The sequence below is a fragment of the Gadus chalcogrammus genome, chromosome 20 (assembly GCF_026213295.1).
Source record: "Gadus chalcogrammus isolate NIFS_2021 chromosome 20, NIFS_Gcha_1.0, whole genome shotgun sequence".
Taxonomy (NCBI): domain Eukaryota; kingdom Metazoa; phylum Chordata; class Actinopteri; order Gadiformes; family Gadidae; genus Gadus; species Gadus chalcogrammus.
The window spans coordinates 4,563,764-4,584,782 of record NC_079431.1 but is presented as its reverse complement, the minus strand read 5'-3'; the positions used below and the strand labels follow the sequence as shown (position 1 = coordinate 4,584,782).

Sequence of the window (21,019 nt, the reverse complement as noted above, 5' to 3'; positions counted from 1 at the left end):
ATAGCAGGGGCTAATACATTTAGACGCAATAAACATAACAAATAATACTACACACTATGATTTGGTACGAACAGCCCAATCACACAACAAGCAGCCAAGGTCATCATCACTGAGGCAAATCAAAAGTATAATTTCATAGTTCAGTTTTGTTACACATTAGTCTGACCGATATCTTCTTATATGTATATAATTATATTATTGTGCCGATCACGGCCATGGACGCTAAGTGCCGCAAAGGATCCTTGGAGCCTCGGTGGCACCGAGGCGGTCGTGTTTGTGGAAGATGATGTGTGCTTCAGGTGTGTGTGCGTGTGTGTGTGTGTGTGTGTGTGTGTGTGTGTGTGTGTGTGTGTGTGTGTGTGTGTGTGTGTGTGTGTGTGTGTGTGTGTGTGTGTGTGTGTGTGTGTGTGTGTGTGTGTGTTTACATAAAGGCAACTTTTAGGGCCGTTCTGAGAATGGGCCACGAGAGTTGCAAACTCCCATAACTTGGGCCCCCGTTGGTTCATTCCCGTGCTGCTTGCCCCAATATTATTAAAAACATATTATTTCCATAAATATATATCATCACAAAATGATTGGGGGTATTTGGGAGGGGGGGGCTTTGAGGGGGCTGAGCCTTTTGCAGGGGGAGCTTAAGCCCCCGCTAGCCCCCCCACCACCACCACCACCATCACCCTCGCACCGCCCCTGCTCCCATATAGCTGGACTGCATTGCAACCCTGCATATTGTATGCATCTGGTCGTTGTGGCTCAACGCATGAGCTAAAAACTTCCCATGACCACATGTCAAGTTTGTTAGTTGTATTTATTTAAAAATCGAAATCAAATCAAACGAATTAAATAAACCACAGCAGAAACCATTACTACTTTCATTGCAATTTGGGTCTATTTGTTTTCAAGTAGGCTGTTTCAAACAGGAAACAAACATTCACCAAAGTTAAATAGAACACAAAATAAAAAAATTAAAATAATTGCAATATTTCTGTTACAGCATGAACTTAATAAAAGTCATCACTACACAAGGAGTTGTTCTGGTGTACATTGTTGTGTGAGTGACAGGTCAAGGGTAGTGGCTGGTGTACGTCGGTGTGTGAGTGACAGGTCAAGGGGAGTGGCTGGTGTTCGTCGGTGTGTGAGTGACAGGTCAGGGGAGGGGGCTTGCGTGGCCCTGGTAGAGGAGCGATGCGTTGAAGGCGATATACTGCATCTGAAAGCCCCCCGCTGTCACCGACGCATCCGAGAGAAACTTCAGGGTCATCACATTTCCTGTAAGGACAAAAATAGATAGAATTTTTTAAAGGTCACATATTATAGCACCAGGTGATGTGGACATGCCCACTTTCAAAACGGCTTGTAACGGCTAACCACACTCACACCTGCTGGTATAATATGTCACCTTTTTAACATTTGTGCAGCCATATAATTATAAACATGCCCATGCTCAACATAAAAGAATAATCAAAGACAAGAGAACTACCTCAATGACTTGAATATGAATTCTGCAACTTTCTTTCGCTGTAGTCTTCACATGTTTAAAGCAAAACCTTTGTGTGCAAGAAAAGTATCCTTCTGTCTACCTGGGGGACTTCACAGTCGTCATTAAATCAGTGTTAGGACGAATAATCAAACTTCTCACCACTGCTGATGATGTCATCTGGTAGGTCGTCACCACAGAACCTGCATAGAGACCTGGTTAGATACTTTGAACAAGGATTGTGTAATCATATACAGCAGCATACTCTGGATTGGCATGGCATGGTATGGACTAGCTTGCTGTGGTATGGTCTAGCATGATGTGATATGGACTAGCAAGGTGTGGTATGGACTAGCATGATGTAGTATCTACCAGCATGCTGCGATATGGACTAGCATGCTCTGGAATGGACTATCATGGCGTTGTATGGTCTAGCATGATGTTGTATGGACTTGCATGCTGTGGAATGGGCTATCATGCTGTTGTGGTATGGGCTAGCATGGCGTGATATGGGCTAGCATGGCGTGATATGGGCAAGCATGGCGTGATATGGACTAGCATGCTGTGGCATGGACTTGAAATGTGTGGCATGAACCAGCATGGTGTGCTATGGACATACATGGAATGTCATCGTATGGTTCGAAGGTAAATGATGGTTGATTTTTGTCATCCATTCTTAACTCTTCCATCAGTAATCATTTTTCGCAGAGTGGTCGTTTTCGGATACATTTGAAAACTCTGAATCTGATGTATCTGGACTAGCTTGGACGTGTCCTAAACAGTACTGAGGATAACACACACTGACCCTGGCTGATGCTTTGACCCACATAAACGTAACACCTGCCTACTTACATCTACCAACACCTGTGTTGGCCAAAGGGTTCAAAGCGGTCCGTGTTCAGGGTGAGTTATCTTCATTATTAGCAAATAGTTAGAATCATGACACCTGTGTTCATCCTAGGGCTACACCTCTGTGAAAAGGTTCCATTCCTTAATCTGCTCTGGGCCTCTTCAGGACGGCAGGCCACGTACCTCCCGGCGAAGCCTGTGATGTCGTCGTAGCTGTCGTAGACCTCCAGGTAGTCGGCCATGCACGAGGTGTCGTCCTCCAGGTCAAAGTCCAGGAAGTGCAGGCGGACGCGCTGACCGTAGCGCACGCGGATGTGCCAGTAGCAGATCTGCTCGTCCTCGTACTCCTCGGGATACCCCGGCGTCCGGATCTGCCTCTCCGGCTCCGTCAGAATGCCCCCGCACTGCTTGGCTGTGTGAGACAGTGCAGAAAGGGAAAGTAAATCCCAGCACTGAATGGAGACAATCAATAACAGGTGTGCCAACAGTGCAAACTGGGATTTAATTAGATAGTAACAGTAATAAAATGTTAATTTTTTTAAGCCATATGGTCTTCATTTACACATCTAGATCATTTAGTGAACAGGACTGACATTATTTACGATTAAAAAGTTCAAAAATTACTTGATTTTGACATTTCAATATGAACCATGTGTTCGCAAAAAAAGGTCTGTATTATATTATTGTCTAAACTTCTCTGTGCCTCTATGAGCTCAGTGTCAAGGTTTAACCTACATAAACACCCGTCATGATTACGTCAATGAGATCATGGCAGCAGGAAGGAAAACCTCAGCACCACGTTGCTGCTGACTCACAAGGACACAAGCTGAGTGGTTGAGCAAAGCGGTGCCTGATGGCGACAGCAGCAGCCCCGCGTCAGCCTAGAGTCAGCCCATAATCAGCCCATCGTTAGCCAAGAGTCGGGCCCTCTCCTCTGCCGCCCTGCTGCCCCACCAACCCGCTGAACTCTCCTCCTCAGCCGCAGGCTGGACTTCCTGTGTGGTTATCCTTGTTCGGAGGGGGGTTGATAGCTCGCACGCTGGGAGAGAGATTGGGCCACAAGATCTCCAGAGGCTGGATAGCGCCGGTACGTGTTTCGCAACCGACACTCTCTGCTGGGGGGCCGTTTATTTTCTGATGGAACCGGGCTGCTGAAGTTGGAAGTCTGATCACTTTTCCAACACATGTTTCAGTCCGTACAGTAATTGACTCAACCTCAGCCCTCTCCTCTGACTTCAGGGTCTGACTCAGACGCTCACTCATGGACCACTAAAAATCCACACCCAAACTTCCTCTTGCATTCACCATGGAGACGCTCCGCATGCCTGTATACTCACTGTCTGGGTTGAAGCAGAACACGTCCCACCTCTCGCTCTTGTTCATCCGGTAGCCGTAGTCTATGATGCCGATCTTGCCAAAGCCACAGTGGGCGCCGGCTTTGACGATGGGGTAGCCCACGTGAGCCTTGTCGAACCAGCCTGCCGAGCACACGTGGAGACCTAGAGCCCCCGCAAAACAAGGTTCATAAAAGACATGAAGAGGGCAGTAAACGAAGCAAGGAAAATCTACATTTCCTTCTTGGTTTGCCGTGGTGCAGGGAAGCAATCCTTGTGTGGTGTACGACCCATTTCTGTCGTAGGTACTGTAAGTATTGTTTTGTCACGCTAACTTTGGTTCTAGAGAACAACTGGAAACTGAAAGTCTGCAGGGGGTGCTCTCCTGCTGCTCTCCAACGAAGGCGGTCGCTTCCCTCTCTGTTCTCTGCTCCCTCTGCTCCCTCCCGGCCCTTATCTGTCCTGCCTCCGCTCTTTGTCTTGTCCTGTGCTGTCTCTTCTAAATCTGTCAGAGCCTCTCTCTGCATTTCTATCCGAAACCTAAATGATGGATCTGATTGGCTGGTCTCTCAACGCTATTGATCAAATTTTCTCGACGAGAAAAATGGGCAAAGGAGAGCCCGCCTGCCCTGACGGGACGTTTGCAGCGGGATACATGATGGACTCCGGGAAGGAGTGGAGGCCTGTTACGCCCCTCTACACCCCACTGGCCTTGCAGTGGCAGTGCATTGGTCTGTGGGTGGTGCAGGGGCACAATCAAGTTAAACGTGCACACTCCAGCCTCAGAAGGGGGCTTGCTTTCTGTGTTTGTCCCTGTTCTGTTGGCATTTGTGTCTCGCCATACTTGACGTTGAAGACGTCTACATAATTGGGATTATGATAACAGGATTCCTGCTGTTTGGAGTTTGCGGGCTCCTGTTCTATCGCAAAGCTAGGAAGGCGATGGCAGCATGTTCGGCTATTGAGAAGCTGCCCGTCATTGATGGATTGTGCCGGGCTACCAACACACAGACTCAGGCTGAAACGGGCCACCGAAATTCGGCTAATTCAGCTTTTTTGGAATCTGGAATTTGGAATATTGCAGAGAGCATCAGAGAGACTTAAGGCAGGTGAAAATTGCAGAGTCGGCCTGACCCAAAGCAATCGTTATCTTTATTCGGCTCCCCCACTCCCCTGGTTGTTATGCAGACAGATGCTCTGCCCCCCCCCCCCCCCCCCCCCCCCACACACCCCCTATCCTCTTCCTCCCGTGAACTTTGTCTCTGGATCAGAACGCTTCGTGGTCGTCTCCACGGCAACAGTCATGTCCTCGTCACCAGCATCAGACGGAGACACTGTTTGAGTCTGGGTGGAGATGGAGTCCTTGGGCTCACACACACACACACACACACACACACACACACACACACACACACACACACACACACACACACACACACACACACGCACACACACACACACACACACACACACACACACACAAGACACATAACCCACACACCCCCCTGGACTCAATGCCTTCTGGACTCCCTCCCCCTCTCCGTCCCTCGTTACAGTACAGTATGCCGCGAGTGATGCGACGCGCCCGCTGGCTGCGTCCTCCTCCCGGTGTCTGAGCTGTGACACCTCCCCTCCCCGACACCCTTCCCCCCTCCCACATGTGTTTGTCATGTGTTTGTCATGTCAGAGGTGTTTTTTGCTAATCCCTACACTGTGCCCCCCTTAGAGGAGCCTAGTTTGGGAATTACCTTTTTGTTCCCTCGTTTACCCTCTTGTTTTCCTTTTCTTATCTAATATTGAGGGAGCGCATGCGCCCCGACAGTCTCTCCATCCTGTCTCCCCACACTGTCTTTTATGATTCTTGGACGGGATGGAACTGGTAATTTCGCTGCTCTGCCCTTGTGACATGTGCAATGACAATAAAGTCTCTATTGTATTCTATTCTATAAAAAAAAACAGCTTTGCAAGCTTCCTGTGACTCGGGAAGAATCTGGCAACGGACCCCCCCCAGCGAGGAGAGCAGGGCTTTAAAGGAGACAAGGACCTCCTGGTACGACTGCCATGGGGAATGAAGGATGTTGGTGGGGTTGGTGGTGGGGGTTGGGTTGGAGGGGTACTCGGCTGTAACCACTGACAGATTACCCCAACTTGAGGCGGGCAGTGTGTGTGTGTGGGGGGAACGACTGGATTCAATCCCTGTGCCATGGGGAACACTGAACCCCTGGAACATATCGTTAACTGGCCCCTTTTACTGTTCTGCTGGAGCTGCGTAACATTGGACATGGAGTTTTACAAGAGGCCCCACAGGGGGACGCTTTCTGTCGGGCACAGAGAAGAACCAGCTTTGTTCACCTCTCTGAGCGAGTTGGGACTCCCCCTCCCCAAAACTTTAAAGGCATTCCGCTGGGTTTACAGCGATGGACTACCTATCCTGGTGGAATGTTATAGTTTAGATGCTGTAAGCAAACCCAGCCCACGAGCACACATGGGGAAAGGTCCACCTCGATCCATCTTCTTTCAGTCGTTTGTCACCTGGGGCTCAGGTAGTCACAATGTGGTGTCCAGTGTGTACCACATATGGACCGCTTTATAATCTCATGATGTGTGTGTGTGTGTGTGTGTGTGTGTGTGTGTGTGTGTGTGTGTGTGTGTGTGTGTGTGTGTGTGTGTGTGTGTGTGTGTGTGTGTGTGTGTGTGTGTGTGTGTGTGTGTGTGCCAAAATGATACTGACCTATTTTGCGTGCAGCCTCCAGTTGGTCATAGGTGGCCAGCTTCCCTCCCTCAAATTTGCAGACAGCTTTTGCCTCTTTATACGTCAGCTGGTATCTGCCTTTGCGTGATTCCCTGTGGTATACACCAGCTGCTTGCTCTGTCAGAGAGAGTGAGGGGGGGAGAGAGGGATAGAAAGAGAGAGAAAGAGAGAGAGAAATAGAGAGAGAGAGAGAGAGAGAGAGAGAGAGAGAGAGAGAGAGAGAGAGAGAGAGAGAGAGAGAGAGAGACAGAGAGACAGAGAGAGAGAGAGAGAGAGAGAGAGAGAGAGAGAGAGAGAGAGAGAGAGAGACAGAGAGAGAGAGAGAGAGAGCACAGTCATAAAACAGTGTATTCCCTCTCATGAACCAAGGTAAATACTGACACTGACACACTGCCAGTGGCGTCCAGTTGCACCAACAATGATTATCCGCATCTAGGAGAATCCGATACACACATCAAGAGTTTCTCTCAAAGAAAAGAGATTAAAGATGCCCTAGTTGTGACATTGCTGGCTTGTTCAGTGTGTGTGTGTGTGTGTGTGTGTGTGTGTGTGTGTGTGTGTGTGTGTGTGTGTGTGTGTGTGTGTGTGTGTGTGTCTGTCTGTCTGTCTGTCTGTGGCTTTGTGTTTGTGTGTGGGTGTGTGGCCATGGTTGGAGGGGGTGTGAGGTCTCTCACTGAGGTTTTGGTATGACGCATGATACTACAATAACAAGAAGAGTGACGTTATCAGGTAAACTTATTTTAAGATTTTCTTTAAATCTATTAGAGATAACTGTATTTACTGTGACTCTGAAGTACAAGGTAAACAAGTCTGTTGGAAGGGTTCTGGAGAATATAACTATAAAATAAAACACACTTCAAAGAAAATGAGCTGATGTGAAGAGGACAAATAATCCTAAATATTCTCAACCTATTTATGATTAAGCACCTCCCAATGTTCAGGCTGATTAGCATGTTTGAACAATGTCAAAGAAAATCGATGATATTATGATGCTTAATAATGTAATTGGAATAGGAAAATGCCACATTGGTGTCTAAATTGTGCTCTAGCCAGAATGTAAACACAAGTTGAACAGCTCAATTAAAAGACCCAAAATAAAAGCCTAAGCTCAGTACAAATAGGGCGTCCTACAAATATGCCTGATCGGATATGGCCGATATGAACGAAGAAAGCAAAACACATATAAAAGAAGCGACGCATTATTTACCCAGCCATATTGAGTTATGAAACACTCCGTTTTGGAATCCCCACGAATACGCCTCATCCAGCAGAAACCCAAACACCCAGAGAACAGCCACGACGCGCATCCTGAGGCAGTGCGCAACGAGCCTCTCTCCAAACCAGATGTTCCCCGGCGCTGGTCCACGGCGCAATGCTACCCATCTGGCGCAGCCTCCTTATATGCCCTGTCACTACTAACCAGTGAGCGGCGTTGCTCAACACCGGGATTTTTTCCTGCTGTGCTAAGACTACGTAGTGACCATTTACCGGGAAAAGAGTTTCTCCTGTCAAATATTTTATAGGCCATGCGTTGTGGGGTTGACTAGATTTACGCATGGCTAAATTATGAACTGGCCTCGACCTATCAAATAGGCTAGATCTAAATAAAAAAAGACGTGAATGTGTCATAACCCAAGTTCAAAACTATATTTAAAAGGTTGAATATAGCTCCACAGATGGTGCAATGATATTTGGATGTAGGCCTACCTAGAGCACATTGGACTTTTGACAATTATTTTGGGTTGGTAGACCTATTAAGGCCACCGTAATAAGTAAATCAGCACATGTGTTCCCAAAATAGTTTTTTTTTAACAATATTTCACGAACATAATTCGGAAATAAAAGTCATCCCATATCAAGTCCTTGGTTTACTTGTATTGAATCGGTTCCAGATCCAGAGAAGAGGAAGTGACCTGTGCCTTCTGAATGCTGCCCGTGTCCAACAACTAATTTAAAGGCACACATGGAAACTCAGCCTCAGGCACAGTATAATTGTCATATAGGCTGCGTTGTTTAAGCAGATTTATCATCATTACCACAATGTTTCCAACAGCCACGCCAAGCCTAATTGCTCACAGCTTTGAGTAGGCCTATAGGTAGACTGGCTCTAAACCAAAGTTACTATATGTACCTCTGTTGATGTAAAGTAGGGTAAATGACTTGAGAAAAGCGCCAAACTTTTCAAATAAAAATGAAATTTTAAAAGTAACGTATTCTGGCCAACAAAGATCAGGATTTTACCAAACCCGCTGCTTGTTATTTGAAACACTGTCAGAAGATCATTCCTCCAAAACACTGTCCCTAGAACCTCTTGGCACGTGGTTGACCTATATGTAGCCAGCCACACTGATAATGACCTTGAGGCTGTCAACATACCAGATATAAGCCTACCAATTCATCTTCTGACAGTAAATATTACTGGAGTAATGTTCCCATAATAGTCCTCTATTGTTGTAATATTACCTCTCAATAGCCAACAATTCATTGTCGTGTGTTTGAGTTAGGCATACTTGGTCTTGTACAGTACAGGGTGAACAGGCAGAACTGAGGGTCTGGAATCAAGAACAAGAAACAAACAAATTATATTGAGAAAATAAAACTAAATTTATTTTTTACATAAATAATAAGTTATATTATAATCCTACCTACCTTTCTGAACTGAATGACAAAGCTAAATGTTACCCGGTGATTGAAGGCACAAAGGAATTGCTGTTCAGACAAAGTTGCTGCATCTAATGTTTGCACTCAATTTCTGCTGGCCACACACACACACACACACACACACACACACACACACACACACACACACACACACACACACACACACACACACACACACACACACACACACACACACACACACACACACACACACACACACACACACACACACACACACACACACACACACAATTTCCGGGGGTAGCGCTTCTTGTTGTCGAGACTTGCAGCCTTGTATGTGGCCACTTGGAAAGTAACTCAAACTGCACATGGTCACCGAACACAGCGGGCTGATGTGGCGGAAGGAAGACGCTATGGACAGATTGACACATGGATGAACGGCCAAGGGGAAGGAGGGGAGCCGGGAACTAGATGGAGAATAGTGTCATTGTTCTGCGGTTGGTTTTACACTAACGCCCGCAGAGTGACGCTGCCATGACTTCATGCTTACTGGCACTTGAAACCTCAGAGGTGGTTGGATTAAAACGTACACACAAACAGTCGTATGCGTAAACACGCAACAAAACATGCAGACTCAAGAAAACCGACGCCAACAGCAGATTGACAAAAACCCACAGGCTAGTACACAGACACACCTAAATGTATGTACGTAATACTATCATTTAAAAATCTGGGGAGATGAAACATTAGATATGCTTCAACAGAAGACTTTTACGATTTCCCAATTATGTTGAAACTCACAAACTGCCAATGTTTGGGGGGGATAGGGGGGCGTGATAATCGAAACCATTTGGACCCCTCAGTGTTTGGGACAAGACAGCAAGAGGACCACCCCTCCAGTAGATTGCCTCTTTGACTATGGTACAAACTACGAAGGCATTATACAGACATGGTCATGTTATTGATTCAAAACATGTACATTTGTTTTAAGCAGACCTGAGATCTGGTTGACAGTCAGTTACATTGTACCGTTTTAAACAAAAGCATTTAAAATAGACTTTTTTTTGTAAAAGCCTGAAGCAATCAATAAATCCATCCATGGATTTTAACAAACACAGGCGTGTGCTTTTGAATTGTAACGAATAACAATTAACTTTTTATTATCAGTCAAAAACTTTTAACTTTATAAAATATTATTCAACATACAATGAGGTATTATGACACATTTAAAATTTCATCAAAAACAGCTACCAAATAATACCAGTCATTGGAGAGTAACCAAAAGCATATTTCCATCAAATGCTTGCAATTTACAACATGTCACAGTATGAGAATTTCTTTATAATGTTAAAGCAGAGGATTGTATAAAACTGTAATTGTACCTTATTAAAACGGCTAATAAATGGGAATGATTCAACGCTCAGAAAATTATTTTTTTTCGGGCAATATTTCCCTGGTAAACTATGGGATATGAGACAGTAATTCATCACAGGTGCCAACATAAAGTTTGCTGCATGGTACCTCAACACAAGCTTATATTCATAAACACAATTAATTGCTGGAAATTCCTCCTAATTGACTAACAAAACATTGACTGAAACATTTGGCTTTTTTTTTTTAACTTTGCTGGAACCAACATTAGCAGCTAAGGTGACTCCATGTTTGGTTTTCACATACAAACAACCACATCAGTACCTATTATACAAACACTTGGCCACAGAAAAGGCTGTCCTAGCTAAAGTCCCCTTGAGAATATGCTAGAATCCAACTATTTACACAGACACAAAAAGGTGCTGCTCTAATCTAGAATGATCGTACCAACAAACAAAGCATTACCATTTTGGAAACTGCACAAAGAACCTAATGAATGCTTACAGTTATTCCATCAGTACCATAAATGCCCCATTAAATCCACGTGGTATTCAGAATTCACAGCAAAAAAGTCTGTTTAAATTGGGCCCCGCGGGGTTCACCCACAATCATCAGAAAACGGGTCAGTACTAGAAAAATAACAGCATGCCACACATGCTAATTACACTCATGATCACATTATGTCGCATGAAAATTGGCTTGCCCGTGTTGGCCGCGGCTTATGAGCCTCCCACAAGTCATCTAAGAGTGTGATCTACTAATACGTTTGGATCAGGGGATCCATCCTCTCTCTCCATATCTCGGGGGGCCCGCTTTGTGCTCCGGGGCCCCCCGGGCGCGGGGCCCTATCGGCGGTTGTAGGCGTCCTTGTGTTTCCTCAGTGCCTCCAGAACGCGGGCCCTGAACTCAGTCCCGTCCTCGTCCTTCAGCTGCTGGAGCCCCAGAGCCTGCTGGAGCTCAGGGGAATGGAGCCGCAGGAAGGGGTTGTAGGCCTTCTCGTCCCCGATGGTGGACGGACACTGGAGGGGCCGAGGGGGAAGCAGAGAGAACACGGGCCGCTTGGTAACGGATGGAGGAGAGCGCGTGTGGAGGACGAAATACATCCGACTGGTGTTAGACAGCGTGGTTTGGGCTGTTCCAACTAATAACTCAGTTTTTAAGCAGATTACATAAAGGTACCGTTTTTAAAAGGGTTAGGAGGGCGGAGAAGAGAGTGCGAGGGAGAGACACTATGATCGCCTTGCTGCTGGCTGCTCTCCTGAAGCGCAGCCGTGACCTCGGGAGTTAATTTAAAACTCGTGTGAATCATCAGCCTGATCAAAGTGCCAGCGCTGCTCTCATCATAAGCGCAGACGTCCCTTACCGTGCACAGCTTCTCTCCCCGCTGCTGCACCACCCAGTGGTACTTGCTCTCCCTGGCAGTGTTGCTTGGCTCCACCACGGCAGCAAACAGCAGGTTGTCCTCCGAATACTCATGACCTGGACAAGCACACGTACATACACACACACACACACGCACACACACACACACAGGACGCACACACACGACGCAAACACACACAGGACGCATGCACACACACAGACAGGACACACAGGACTTACGCACACACACACAGGACGCACACACACATACACACACACAGAACACACACATACAGGACACACACACACACACGTTGATTAAGCTGCCAAAATAAAAAGGGGGAAAATATGGCAATCTGCTGCAAAGATATAACTAAGGAATCTAAGACAAACACTTTCCTTAACACGAACACATACACAAGGCTCGGGTAAACAGGCTGAACGATGGTGCTCCTACCGGGCCACAGCAGCGTGTCGTCACTCAGGCAGCCCACGGTGTCCAGGGAGGACAGCATGGTCGTAGCGCTGCCTTCGAACATCCTCCCTGATTGAGGACAGGACGACGTTACAGGGAGACTCTCCCCACGCACGCTCAACACTTCAGGAACACACCAGTAGTGTTTATCGGTCAGAATCTAATGAGCTGTGGAGGATTGGTAACGTCATATCAAAGATGGCTTGAATCTAAACAACCTACACTCCCTACTTCTTGGAACTCCTTAACCAAAACAAGGGCTCAGCAGATATTGGCCGGCACTTCCTAATCCAAGCATTAAAAAGGCTTCCAGAAAGTTCCTCCCTCTTACTATCAGAGACCTTAGGCCCCTTAAGGCAGCCTTACGACGGGGAAGCCCTGATCAAGCAGATCAGGGGCGGACCATCTCTGAGTCCAGGAGGATTACAAACGGCCGGACTATTACGCATTCTCCTTCTCCGCTTACCCCTTGGGACAACGGAATTGGAACGGCCGGCGACAGAGTGCTGGTGTCGATTGAGTACAGTAAGCCACTGGTGCGTGGGAGACGTGTTGCTCACCACAGCCTGACAGGAACACCAGGTCCCCCGAGAAGAGGCTGGGGGGGGTCCCGTTGGGCCGGCCCTCCAGGAGGTAGATCATGTGGCCCACCGTGTGTCCCGGCGTTAACAGGGCCTTGAAGTGCATGCGACCCACCGACACCGTGTCCTTGTGGGAGAGGGGGCTGTGTTGGACACACACACACACACACACACACACACACACACACACACACACACACACACACACACACACACACACACACACACACACACACACACACACACACACACACACACACACACACACACACACACACACACACACACACACACCTTGAAGATAACAGCAAATAGAGGTACGCAAAGGTACCGAAAGGCAGACATGCTGTTTGAAGGCTATACACAATTAAAATGTCTTTGAGAAAGCTTTGAATATAATTACAAGGAATTTAATCTTCACATTAGATTAATCTTCTGTTGATCTGAACAAACAATAAAGACAAGGAATCCAGACAAGGGCTCCAGCCAAGACGCTTGCCGTTTATGAAGCTGAAGATGAAGTATATGTCTAGCCACCAAGGACATGGTGGCTACGGACTTGGAATGAGAAGTTTCTAAAGGCTCAGAACAACCTTATCTGTTGATCTCAACACAGAAAAATAATTTTTCCGACGGATCTTCGTTTAAGACCATCTTTTCTAGGTTTATTACTGTTAAAATTATGATGGCAAATCATACGAGTCACTTGTAATTATGGATTTTTTGCAAATACATACAGCGTTTGGTTAATTGGTATTTATGATATTCATGATGCAGTATTGATTGAGACAGAGGAATAAGGAAAGAAAACCTTGCTATCTGATTAATATGCATCCTATTTCCCATTGCTGCATACAATTATAATGATGACGTCGGTTAACAACAAACAGAAGCTTGCTCTGGGTCACGAGCTTTGAGTACGTGCACGAAGGGGTTACGCGCGGGGAGCGGTGGAGGGGGAGTGCAGTACGACCGTTTGATTGACGTACTTACTGTCCAATGCCACTCGTGGGTCTGGAAATCATTGGCTGGAGTTTTTCGAGCCCTGCCCGTTCCACAGATGATTGACTTGTTTAATTTTCATGTCAGTACTTCTCACTCACTGGCTGTAAGTGGGTTATGATAAGAATTTCAAGTAATTTTGCAAAAACAGCCACCAAAGAGAATTCCATACCCAACCTTGAAAGGCACACTCATTAACGAGAAAATGTCAAACTGGCACTGCATGTTAAAAAGGTTGCTGACCCCTGTCTTAGACTATGCTGTTACTGCACATGCTGTGTTGCCTTCCCTTAAAGCATGGGTGACCAAGTCAGTGTTCTCCTCTGGCTCACCAAGGGGCTCTCAGTAAGTGACCTATGAACCGCCTGCCGCCGGCGGTGGAACGTCCCCCAGGTCACTGAATAACAGACTTGACATAACGGCACGCAGAATGTAATGCTGGCGTGCGAGCCGGTCGCTTACTGCGTCAGGCCGGGAATGTTGTCTGCGGCGTTCCCGTACACGCGGCAGGAGCTGTGGAGCTTCTTGAGGGCCGTGTTCCCCCCGCTGTGGTCCCTGTGTGGGGAAAAAAAACAATATCTCACGTCAGAGAGACAGGAGCTACACGGGATACATGGAATACAGAATATAGCTTCAAATCACATGATGTCGGTGAACCGCTCATTAACAACATCTCTGTTGTCGTTGGCCCTCCACATCCACTGCTATTGTGTAATGCACGATAGCAGTGTCGTCGACACAATGCTGTCCATTCTACTGTGTGATGCATTCACACTAGGACCTTCAGTTTGGTTTGCTGAAAGGCACATCAGAAGTCTCTCTCACCAGTGCTTGTGTGTGCAGAGGATGGCTTTGAGGGTGGCCTGTTCTTCCATGAGGGCTGCCTGAAGAGTGACACAGAGTCATGGTCATTTACAATACTGCGAAGCCTGCATCTCATTCCATCGTATCACATGTTGCTTTTTTCTAGTGACAAGTTGCCACGCAACCTCGGGAAGTGATTATTGTTGAAGTTACAATTAAATCAGCTCATCTTCAAGGCTTTGATCCGGTTTTATTCCAACCAAGGAACAAACGCGTTGTGGTGTGCATACATGTTGATGTTTACATGTCGATGTCATGTTTACATGTCATTGTGAATCTGTTTACAATAATATATAACAAAACTGTATGGAATATTACTGGGCGATATAGGTCCTATGTATAATGTATAACATATGGACATGGTGGATCCTCCTTAAGCATGTCTTTTTAAGCCATTCTTAGTGTAGTCAGGTAAAATGGCGTCACCTGTACAGTCTGTGGATCTGCTGGGTCTACTGCCACCGCCTCGCCGGAGGTGGTGTCAATCACAAGGTAGCAGTAGTTGTCCGAAAGCACTGACACAGGGACTATTTTGATACCTAACGAGGACACACAATACAGTCAGTCACTTTACCACACACACACGTACTGTATACCTCAGGAGTGTTTTAGTTTCTCTTTTACTATTCCATGTGATTCATGTGATGTGTCCTTCTGGCAGTAAAGTGACAATGGTCAAGTTAATGAGGGCATGTTGTGAACAGCTGTTGCATACCATTCATCTCCACAGGCTGGCCTCTGGAATGTCCCGTTGGGTACTGCTCCCGGGCTTTCTTCATCTGCCGCTTGTAGTACAAGTAGCCCAGTCTGGTCTTTGTGTACAACGTGTACCTGGAAATTATGGATTTTATTAAATCAAGGGCTCATTAATGACACACATTTTAAGTTTGACAGGCAGTAGTCAACACGTACGGCCACATTGATGCTAAGCTATCCGACCAGAGCGCACACAAAACGATGTTGTCGAGTTTGACATTTCGTGTTTCTACTCACGCTATTCGGAACAGGGGCTTCTCCGAGCGGGCCATGGCTCTGCCCAGTGATTTATTCAAAACTACTCGGAGTGTGCGGCCGAAACGGAGGCACATGAAGAAAACACCGCAGAAGGATGCGGTTGCTAGCAGGGTCGCCGACCAGTCAGGAAGCGCCATGGCTGGGTGGGCGTGTCTTAGTGACGTAGCCAAAGGAGTGCGAGAATTAATTGGGATGAGGACGATCCCGGATTGTAGCGTTACCCCGGTCTACTTTAACGTCATTTCCGGTCTCTTATTTCCTATGAGCTGTTTTAGTCGATTGACAGTCCCCGGTGTGAGCAGGACAACAACAAGAATATACACAAAAACTAAAATAAGTACACATATGACGGTTTTACGAAAATTATGATCAAGTATTATCCGAAACATTTAACGGAAACGGATATCCCTCTAGCGGTAGTCCCGCCCTCTCTGCCGCCTCTCTCCGCTAAATCCACCAAGCTGAAGATCTCTCCCTCTCTCACCAATAACTCTCTTTTGGACCATCCCGTTCCAGGAGGGGGGAAAGGGAATAAATTAAATTGAATGGCTGAACGGCTTTCAAAGCTCTGTATGTCTACAGCTAAATAATCAAATGATCAAATGATGATCATTAATTTGATCAATCATGCGACATATACCCCCTAGCGTTAGTCTATGCCTACTACCTGACCGACACCCTACTATTTTAGAAGATCTGAAAGTGTTCTGGAGTCAATCAAATCATGGTTATCAGATTAAAATGTGACAGTGTGTGGGTCACATCTTCCCATACTTTTTCAACCCTCGGTTGGAAGGTAACTTTCTCAACTTTCGCCTTCACACTTGTCTGAATGTGCTTCGAGGATATCCTATTACGATGATGCCAACCTCCTGTGCTTCATGTCTGCACACCACAGCGAAGAGACTTACCTCAGGCCATTGGACCAGACAGGACGATCTATTCTGATCCCAGTCCAAACCCACAAGGTAACGCTTTTGTTCCCCACCCATATCCTAGAGTGACTAATTAATAATTTCTCAGCAACTTTGTGTCCGCAGTTTTCCTGAATAGTGGTTTTTAACCATCACCTTGATGATGTATTATCTGGGTGCAAAGCACCTGAGGTGCAATTTCTGTGCTAATGTGATTTTCATTAATCCAAACCGGGTTGAAGTGTGTGTGTGTTACGAATTGCAATCTCTTCTCACAGTTGTCTGACACGCATTTGACGGTTTGGTTTGTTCTATATGAGGAGAATAAAGTAGGACAAATGTATTGTTCTTAAACTAACTAAAATAAAATGGCAGTATAAATATGAGAACTATAAAGGAGTGCCGGCTTTGGGTTATTTGGATTGTGAATCTCAAATGAACACACACACACACACACACACACACACACACACACACACACACACACACACACACACACACACACACACACACACACACACACACACACACACACACACACACAAACAAGGCAAACCATTCTGAGTGACTGTGTATTAGTGTCACACTGAAGCCCATCGGTAGAGTGGTCTGTCCTAACAATGTGTTGTCTGACAGATGTTGAGAGTATGTTGATGATGATGATCATGGCTGCCTTACAGGTGGCCCTGCTGCCTCACCATGCCCAAAGAGGACAAACCTCCTGCCTATGAAGAAGCCATCTCCTCTACCAAGTATGAGGACTCCAGGCATCATCCACCGAACGGGCACCACGACTCTGGCGTCGGGCCCGATCCTCCAACACCGCCGCCGGCTTACAGCCCAGGGCCTGGCACCTACCCTAGGCAGCCCGGCTACGGCGGCTACCCCCCTGCTGGCAGCATGGTGGCTGGGACTGTCTTCCCTCCAGCCGGGATGCCACCCTCCATAATACCCACTCTGTCCGCCGGAGTGTCCGACCACAGCCAAGGTTCCTGACAGTGATGGCTCCCAAGAAATACATACAACCAATACAAACAATTAGCTAGGAGTACAAATAAGCTAATTTTCAACTGTTACTGCGTTCTGCGTAGGGGATATGGATGATTTTCTAAGCGATCAATGGGAGAGTGTTTCTGTCCGGCATGCTTTCATCAGAAAAGTAAGTGTTTTATTTATTAATGCGTTTATAGCAGACACACGTGTTCATCATCAATATTCTAGTTTGTCTGTATTTGAGCAGGTGTACTTCATTTTGGCTGCGCAACTTTCCTTCACTGTTGCGATTGTAGCTGTGTTCACGTTTGTGTAAGTCCCTCTGTTCGTGCTCATTCAAATATAACCTACGAGGAAATGACAGGTAATGCGGTGTTAATGTGATAACTAATAATCCCTTTTGCCCTAGTGACCCAGTGAGACAGTTTGTCATCGCTTACCCAGCTCTGTACTGGGCGTCATTGTGAGTGGCTGGAAAAAACAAAAGCAAACAAAAAAGCAATACATTGAATTTTTTATTCGTATATGTTTGACATTAACAATGCTGGCTATCCATCTCTCCGTAGTGGAATTTATTTTGTAGTTTACTGTGTTCTCATCTGCTGTAAGGAGGCAAGGTAATCACAGCTCTGCCTTTTACTTTAATTAGCAATAATTAACCTCATATATACATATTATATATATAGAAAAATACATATTTGATGTACATTTAAAGAAATCCTTGTATATTTGTTATAGGAGGCGCTTTCCATGGAATTTTGTGCTACTAATTATTTTTGTAAGTATACCAAACCTTTTAAAAGCTGACATTATTTTATGATCAATTCATCTTGATTTGATTTAGATAAAGGCATGTGTTAAAATTTCTGTCATGAAAAACATGCATCGTGATTTGTGAATTGTTGTATGTTTTTATGTTTTTCTCGTAGACAGTTGCAATGTCATACATGACTGGAACCATCGCAAGGTTAGTCTCTGTTTACCCTTTTACAATCTATGTCTTGACTCATGTCGTACAGCATTTCTAACACAGTAGTTGTGCTCTCTATTCATCCTCTTTTCCTCACAGCTACTATGACACAAAAGCTGTGTTTCTCGCCATGGGCATTACGACAATAGTTTGTTTGGCGGTCACAATCTTCTGCTTCCAAACCAAGGTGAGCTGTAAACCATGGCTTGTTTGCAGAGCCGTAGCGTGGCTGCTTTGTGCACGATACTTTATTATCAGTGTAAAAGAGCCCCATTGTGTCGGATTACAACGAGGCACTGAGATATTTAAATATTCATGGTCTGTTCTGGGCCAAGATGTTATGTGAATCCAACCGCTCGTTTAGAAGAAAACTGTTGGTTCCCTACTGCAACTGCTTGAAGGAATCCACGAAGATCATTTATTCATCATTATTATAACCCTTCCAAAGTATCCCCTTTTTTGTACTGGCAGACAATAAAGGGAGGGTATACAATTGATGCCCTGTGGGAGACTACGGTCATGTGCCGTAGCAGGTCAGGTAGACAGACAGGTAGGCTGCCCAATCATTTCAGTTGGGCTGAATAGAATGATTGGACGGTTTTATTGCAGACCTTCCACATCCACAGATACTGAATTTATTATCCAATACATTTCTTTCAGAGCATTTGATTTACTGATTGCCGTCGGGATGTAAAAATAATTTCAAACCAATATGGCACAAAAATCTATCGAAAATAAGTTACCTTCCCTCCCTCAACATTGACATTCAAAATAATAATATGAAACCAAATAAAATTGCATTCTCTTTTTGAATCCCCGCAGGTGGACTTCACTTCCTGCGGCGGTCTCCTGTGCATCCTGGCCGTGCTGCTCATGATCCTGGGCGTCATCACGGCCGTGGTGCTCTCCTTCCAATATGTGAGACATCTCCCGCTCCCGCCGTGTCAGAAAGTAGCATGGATGTGATGTTCATGGGAAGAGAAAAACAGACCAAAGCTCCAGAGTCCTCACATGATGTGTGAACACCCCCAGCATCAGGAGAGAACGCAGTGGATTGACGTCACACACACACACACGGACACACACACACGCACACACACACAAACAGACACTACACACACACACATGCGAATGCAAACACGTACACACACACAAACACACACGGACACGCACGCACACAAACGCACACACACACACATACACTACACACACATGCGGACACGAACACGTACACACACAAACACATGCGAACACGAACATACATACACACACACACACACACACGAGCACAAGCACACAAAAACACACATGAGATTGATAACACAAACACACACACCAAAACACATACATGCGAACACGAACCCACACACTCCCTCTCTCATCTCCTATCTTGTCCGCCCCGACAGATCCCCTGGCTCCACATGCTCTACGCTGCAATAGGAGCCGTCATTTACACGCTGGTGAGTCAGAGGCCGGGCCGCGCTCTCTCCCTCGCACACCGCCCTGGGGAACCGGGGGAGCCGTCTCGTCCGCTTGTTCCCATTTGACTCAGAGAGAGGACACACTCTCCTCTCCCTCTGTTTGTGTTTCATGTGGTTTTATGTCTCCCGTGTTGCCTCAGTTCCTGGCCTACAACACCCAGCTCCTCCTGGGTAACCGCGAGCTGGCCCTCAGCCCGGAGGAGTACGTCTACGGAGCCCTCTCCCTCTACATCGACATTGTTCAGATCTTCCTGTTCATCTTGGAGATCGGCGGAGCAGCCTTGGAGTAAGAGAGTAGGCCGTGGAGACCCGTCCCTGGCCTGGACATAATATCGGCCTTCTTTGATATGTATTTGATCTGTTCCAAGGCTGTATGAGTTCATTGTTAGGTGTTGATTAAACTGCAGTTATTGGAAGTGGATTAACTTTAATTGATAAGTATAGCAATCATGAGCATTGAAATGACACTGGCCCATGTTACAGAAAAAGAAGGGCAGAGTAAGTGTATCTCTGCGTGTTCATGAATGTATGGAGAAGATGGCTACAGCGGTCAGATCTTGATAAAATCTGATTTGTTGATGCAGTGAGTAGTTTCCCCACTATAGTAAATGTATGTACCATGTTGTGACCAGATATCAGTATTGTATTAGAATATTCTTGATTTTGTATGTTATAACATTAAAACATCTTGATCACTCCATCAGCTCTGTAAACCAGGTGAGTGGATATACTGTATTCATCCCCGTGTGTAACCTCATCATATTTGGTTCTTTAGGACTAGTTTAGTTCGAAATGGTTACTTACTGACCCACCCATCTTATCATACAATACTTTTTCAGGAGTAAAAAGTAACCTATCCAGGGTTGGATTTATGATGTCATAATATCACTAACTGCTTTTTAACGTTAGCGAATACTGCCATCCAAACATTTGAGATGTCAGCCAATGAACTTGGCTTTGC

General features: G+C 45.9%; 3 protein-coding genes across 4 annotated transcripts; 1 reads left to right on the top strand and 2 right to left on the bottom strand.

The window, feature by feature from the left end:
* Positions 1–796: 796 nt before the first annotated feature.
* tnfaip6 (tumor necrosis factor, alpha-induced protein 6) lies at positions 797–7,770 on the bottom strand. The gene is made up of 6 exons (XM_056580100.1): positions 7,617–7,770; positions 6,389–6,526; positions 3,661–3,822; positions 2,507–2,735; positions 1,637–1,677; positions 797–1,266 (listed from the first exon to the last, which is right to left on the bottom strand). The coding sequence occupies exons 1-6, from the start codon at positions 7,714–7,716 to the stop codon at positions 1,145–1,147; spliced, it is 792 nt and encodes a 263-aa protein (XP_056436075.1). The 5' UTR covers positions 7,717–7,770; the 3' UTR covers positions 797–1,144.
* A 2,366-nt stretch (positions 7,771–10,136) lies between these two features.
* On the bottom strand, positions 10,137–15,852 carry pnkd (PNKD metallo-beta-lactamase domain containing). The gene is made up of 9 exons (XM_056580452.1): positions 15,680–15,852; positions 15,402–15,517; positions 15,113–15,225; positions 14,648–14,706; positions 14,285–14,377; positions 12,800–12,963; positions 12,222–12,308; positions 11,766–11,881; positions 10,137–11,421 (listed from the first exon to the last, which is right to left on the bottom strand). Exons 1-9 carry the CDS (start codon positions 15,835–15,837, stop codon positions 11,248–11,250), a joined length of 1,080 nt encoding a protein of 359 aa, XP_056436427.1. The 5' UTR covers positions 15,838–15,852; the 3' UTR covers positions 10,137–11,247.
* A 314-nt stretch (positions 15,853–16,166) lies between these two features.
* LOC130373353 (protein lifeguard 3-like) lies at positions 16,167–21,018 on the top strand. Of its 2 annotated transcripts, XM_056579784.1 has the most exons (13): positions 16,167–16,496; positions 16,599–16,668; positions 17,295–17,602; positions 17,706–17,773; positions 17,855–17,919; positions 18,017–18,070; positions 18,174–18,224; positions 18,346–18,385; positions 18,537–18,574; positions 18,677–18,764; positions 19,400–19,495; positions 19,984–20,037; positions 20,199–21,018. In XM_056579784.1, the coding sequence occupies exons 3-13, from the start codon at positions 17,314–17,316 to the stop codon at positions 20,346–20,348; spliced, it is 993 nt and encodes a 330-aa protein (XP_056435759.1). In that variant the 5' UTR covers positions 16,167–16,496; positions 16,599–16,668; positions 17,295–17,313; the 3' UTR covers positions 20,349–21,018. The 2 variants fall into 2 exon arrangements, with proteins under 2 accessions (XP_056435759.1, XP_056435758.1); XM_056579783.1 differs by having other exon boundaries at positions 16,167–16,668.
* The last annotated feature ends 1 nt before the right edge of the window (position 21,019 follows it).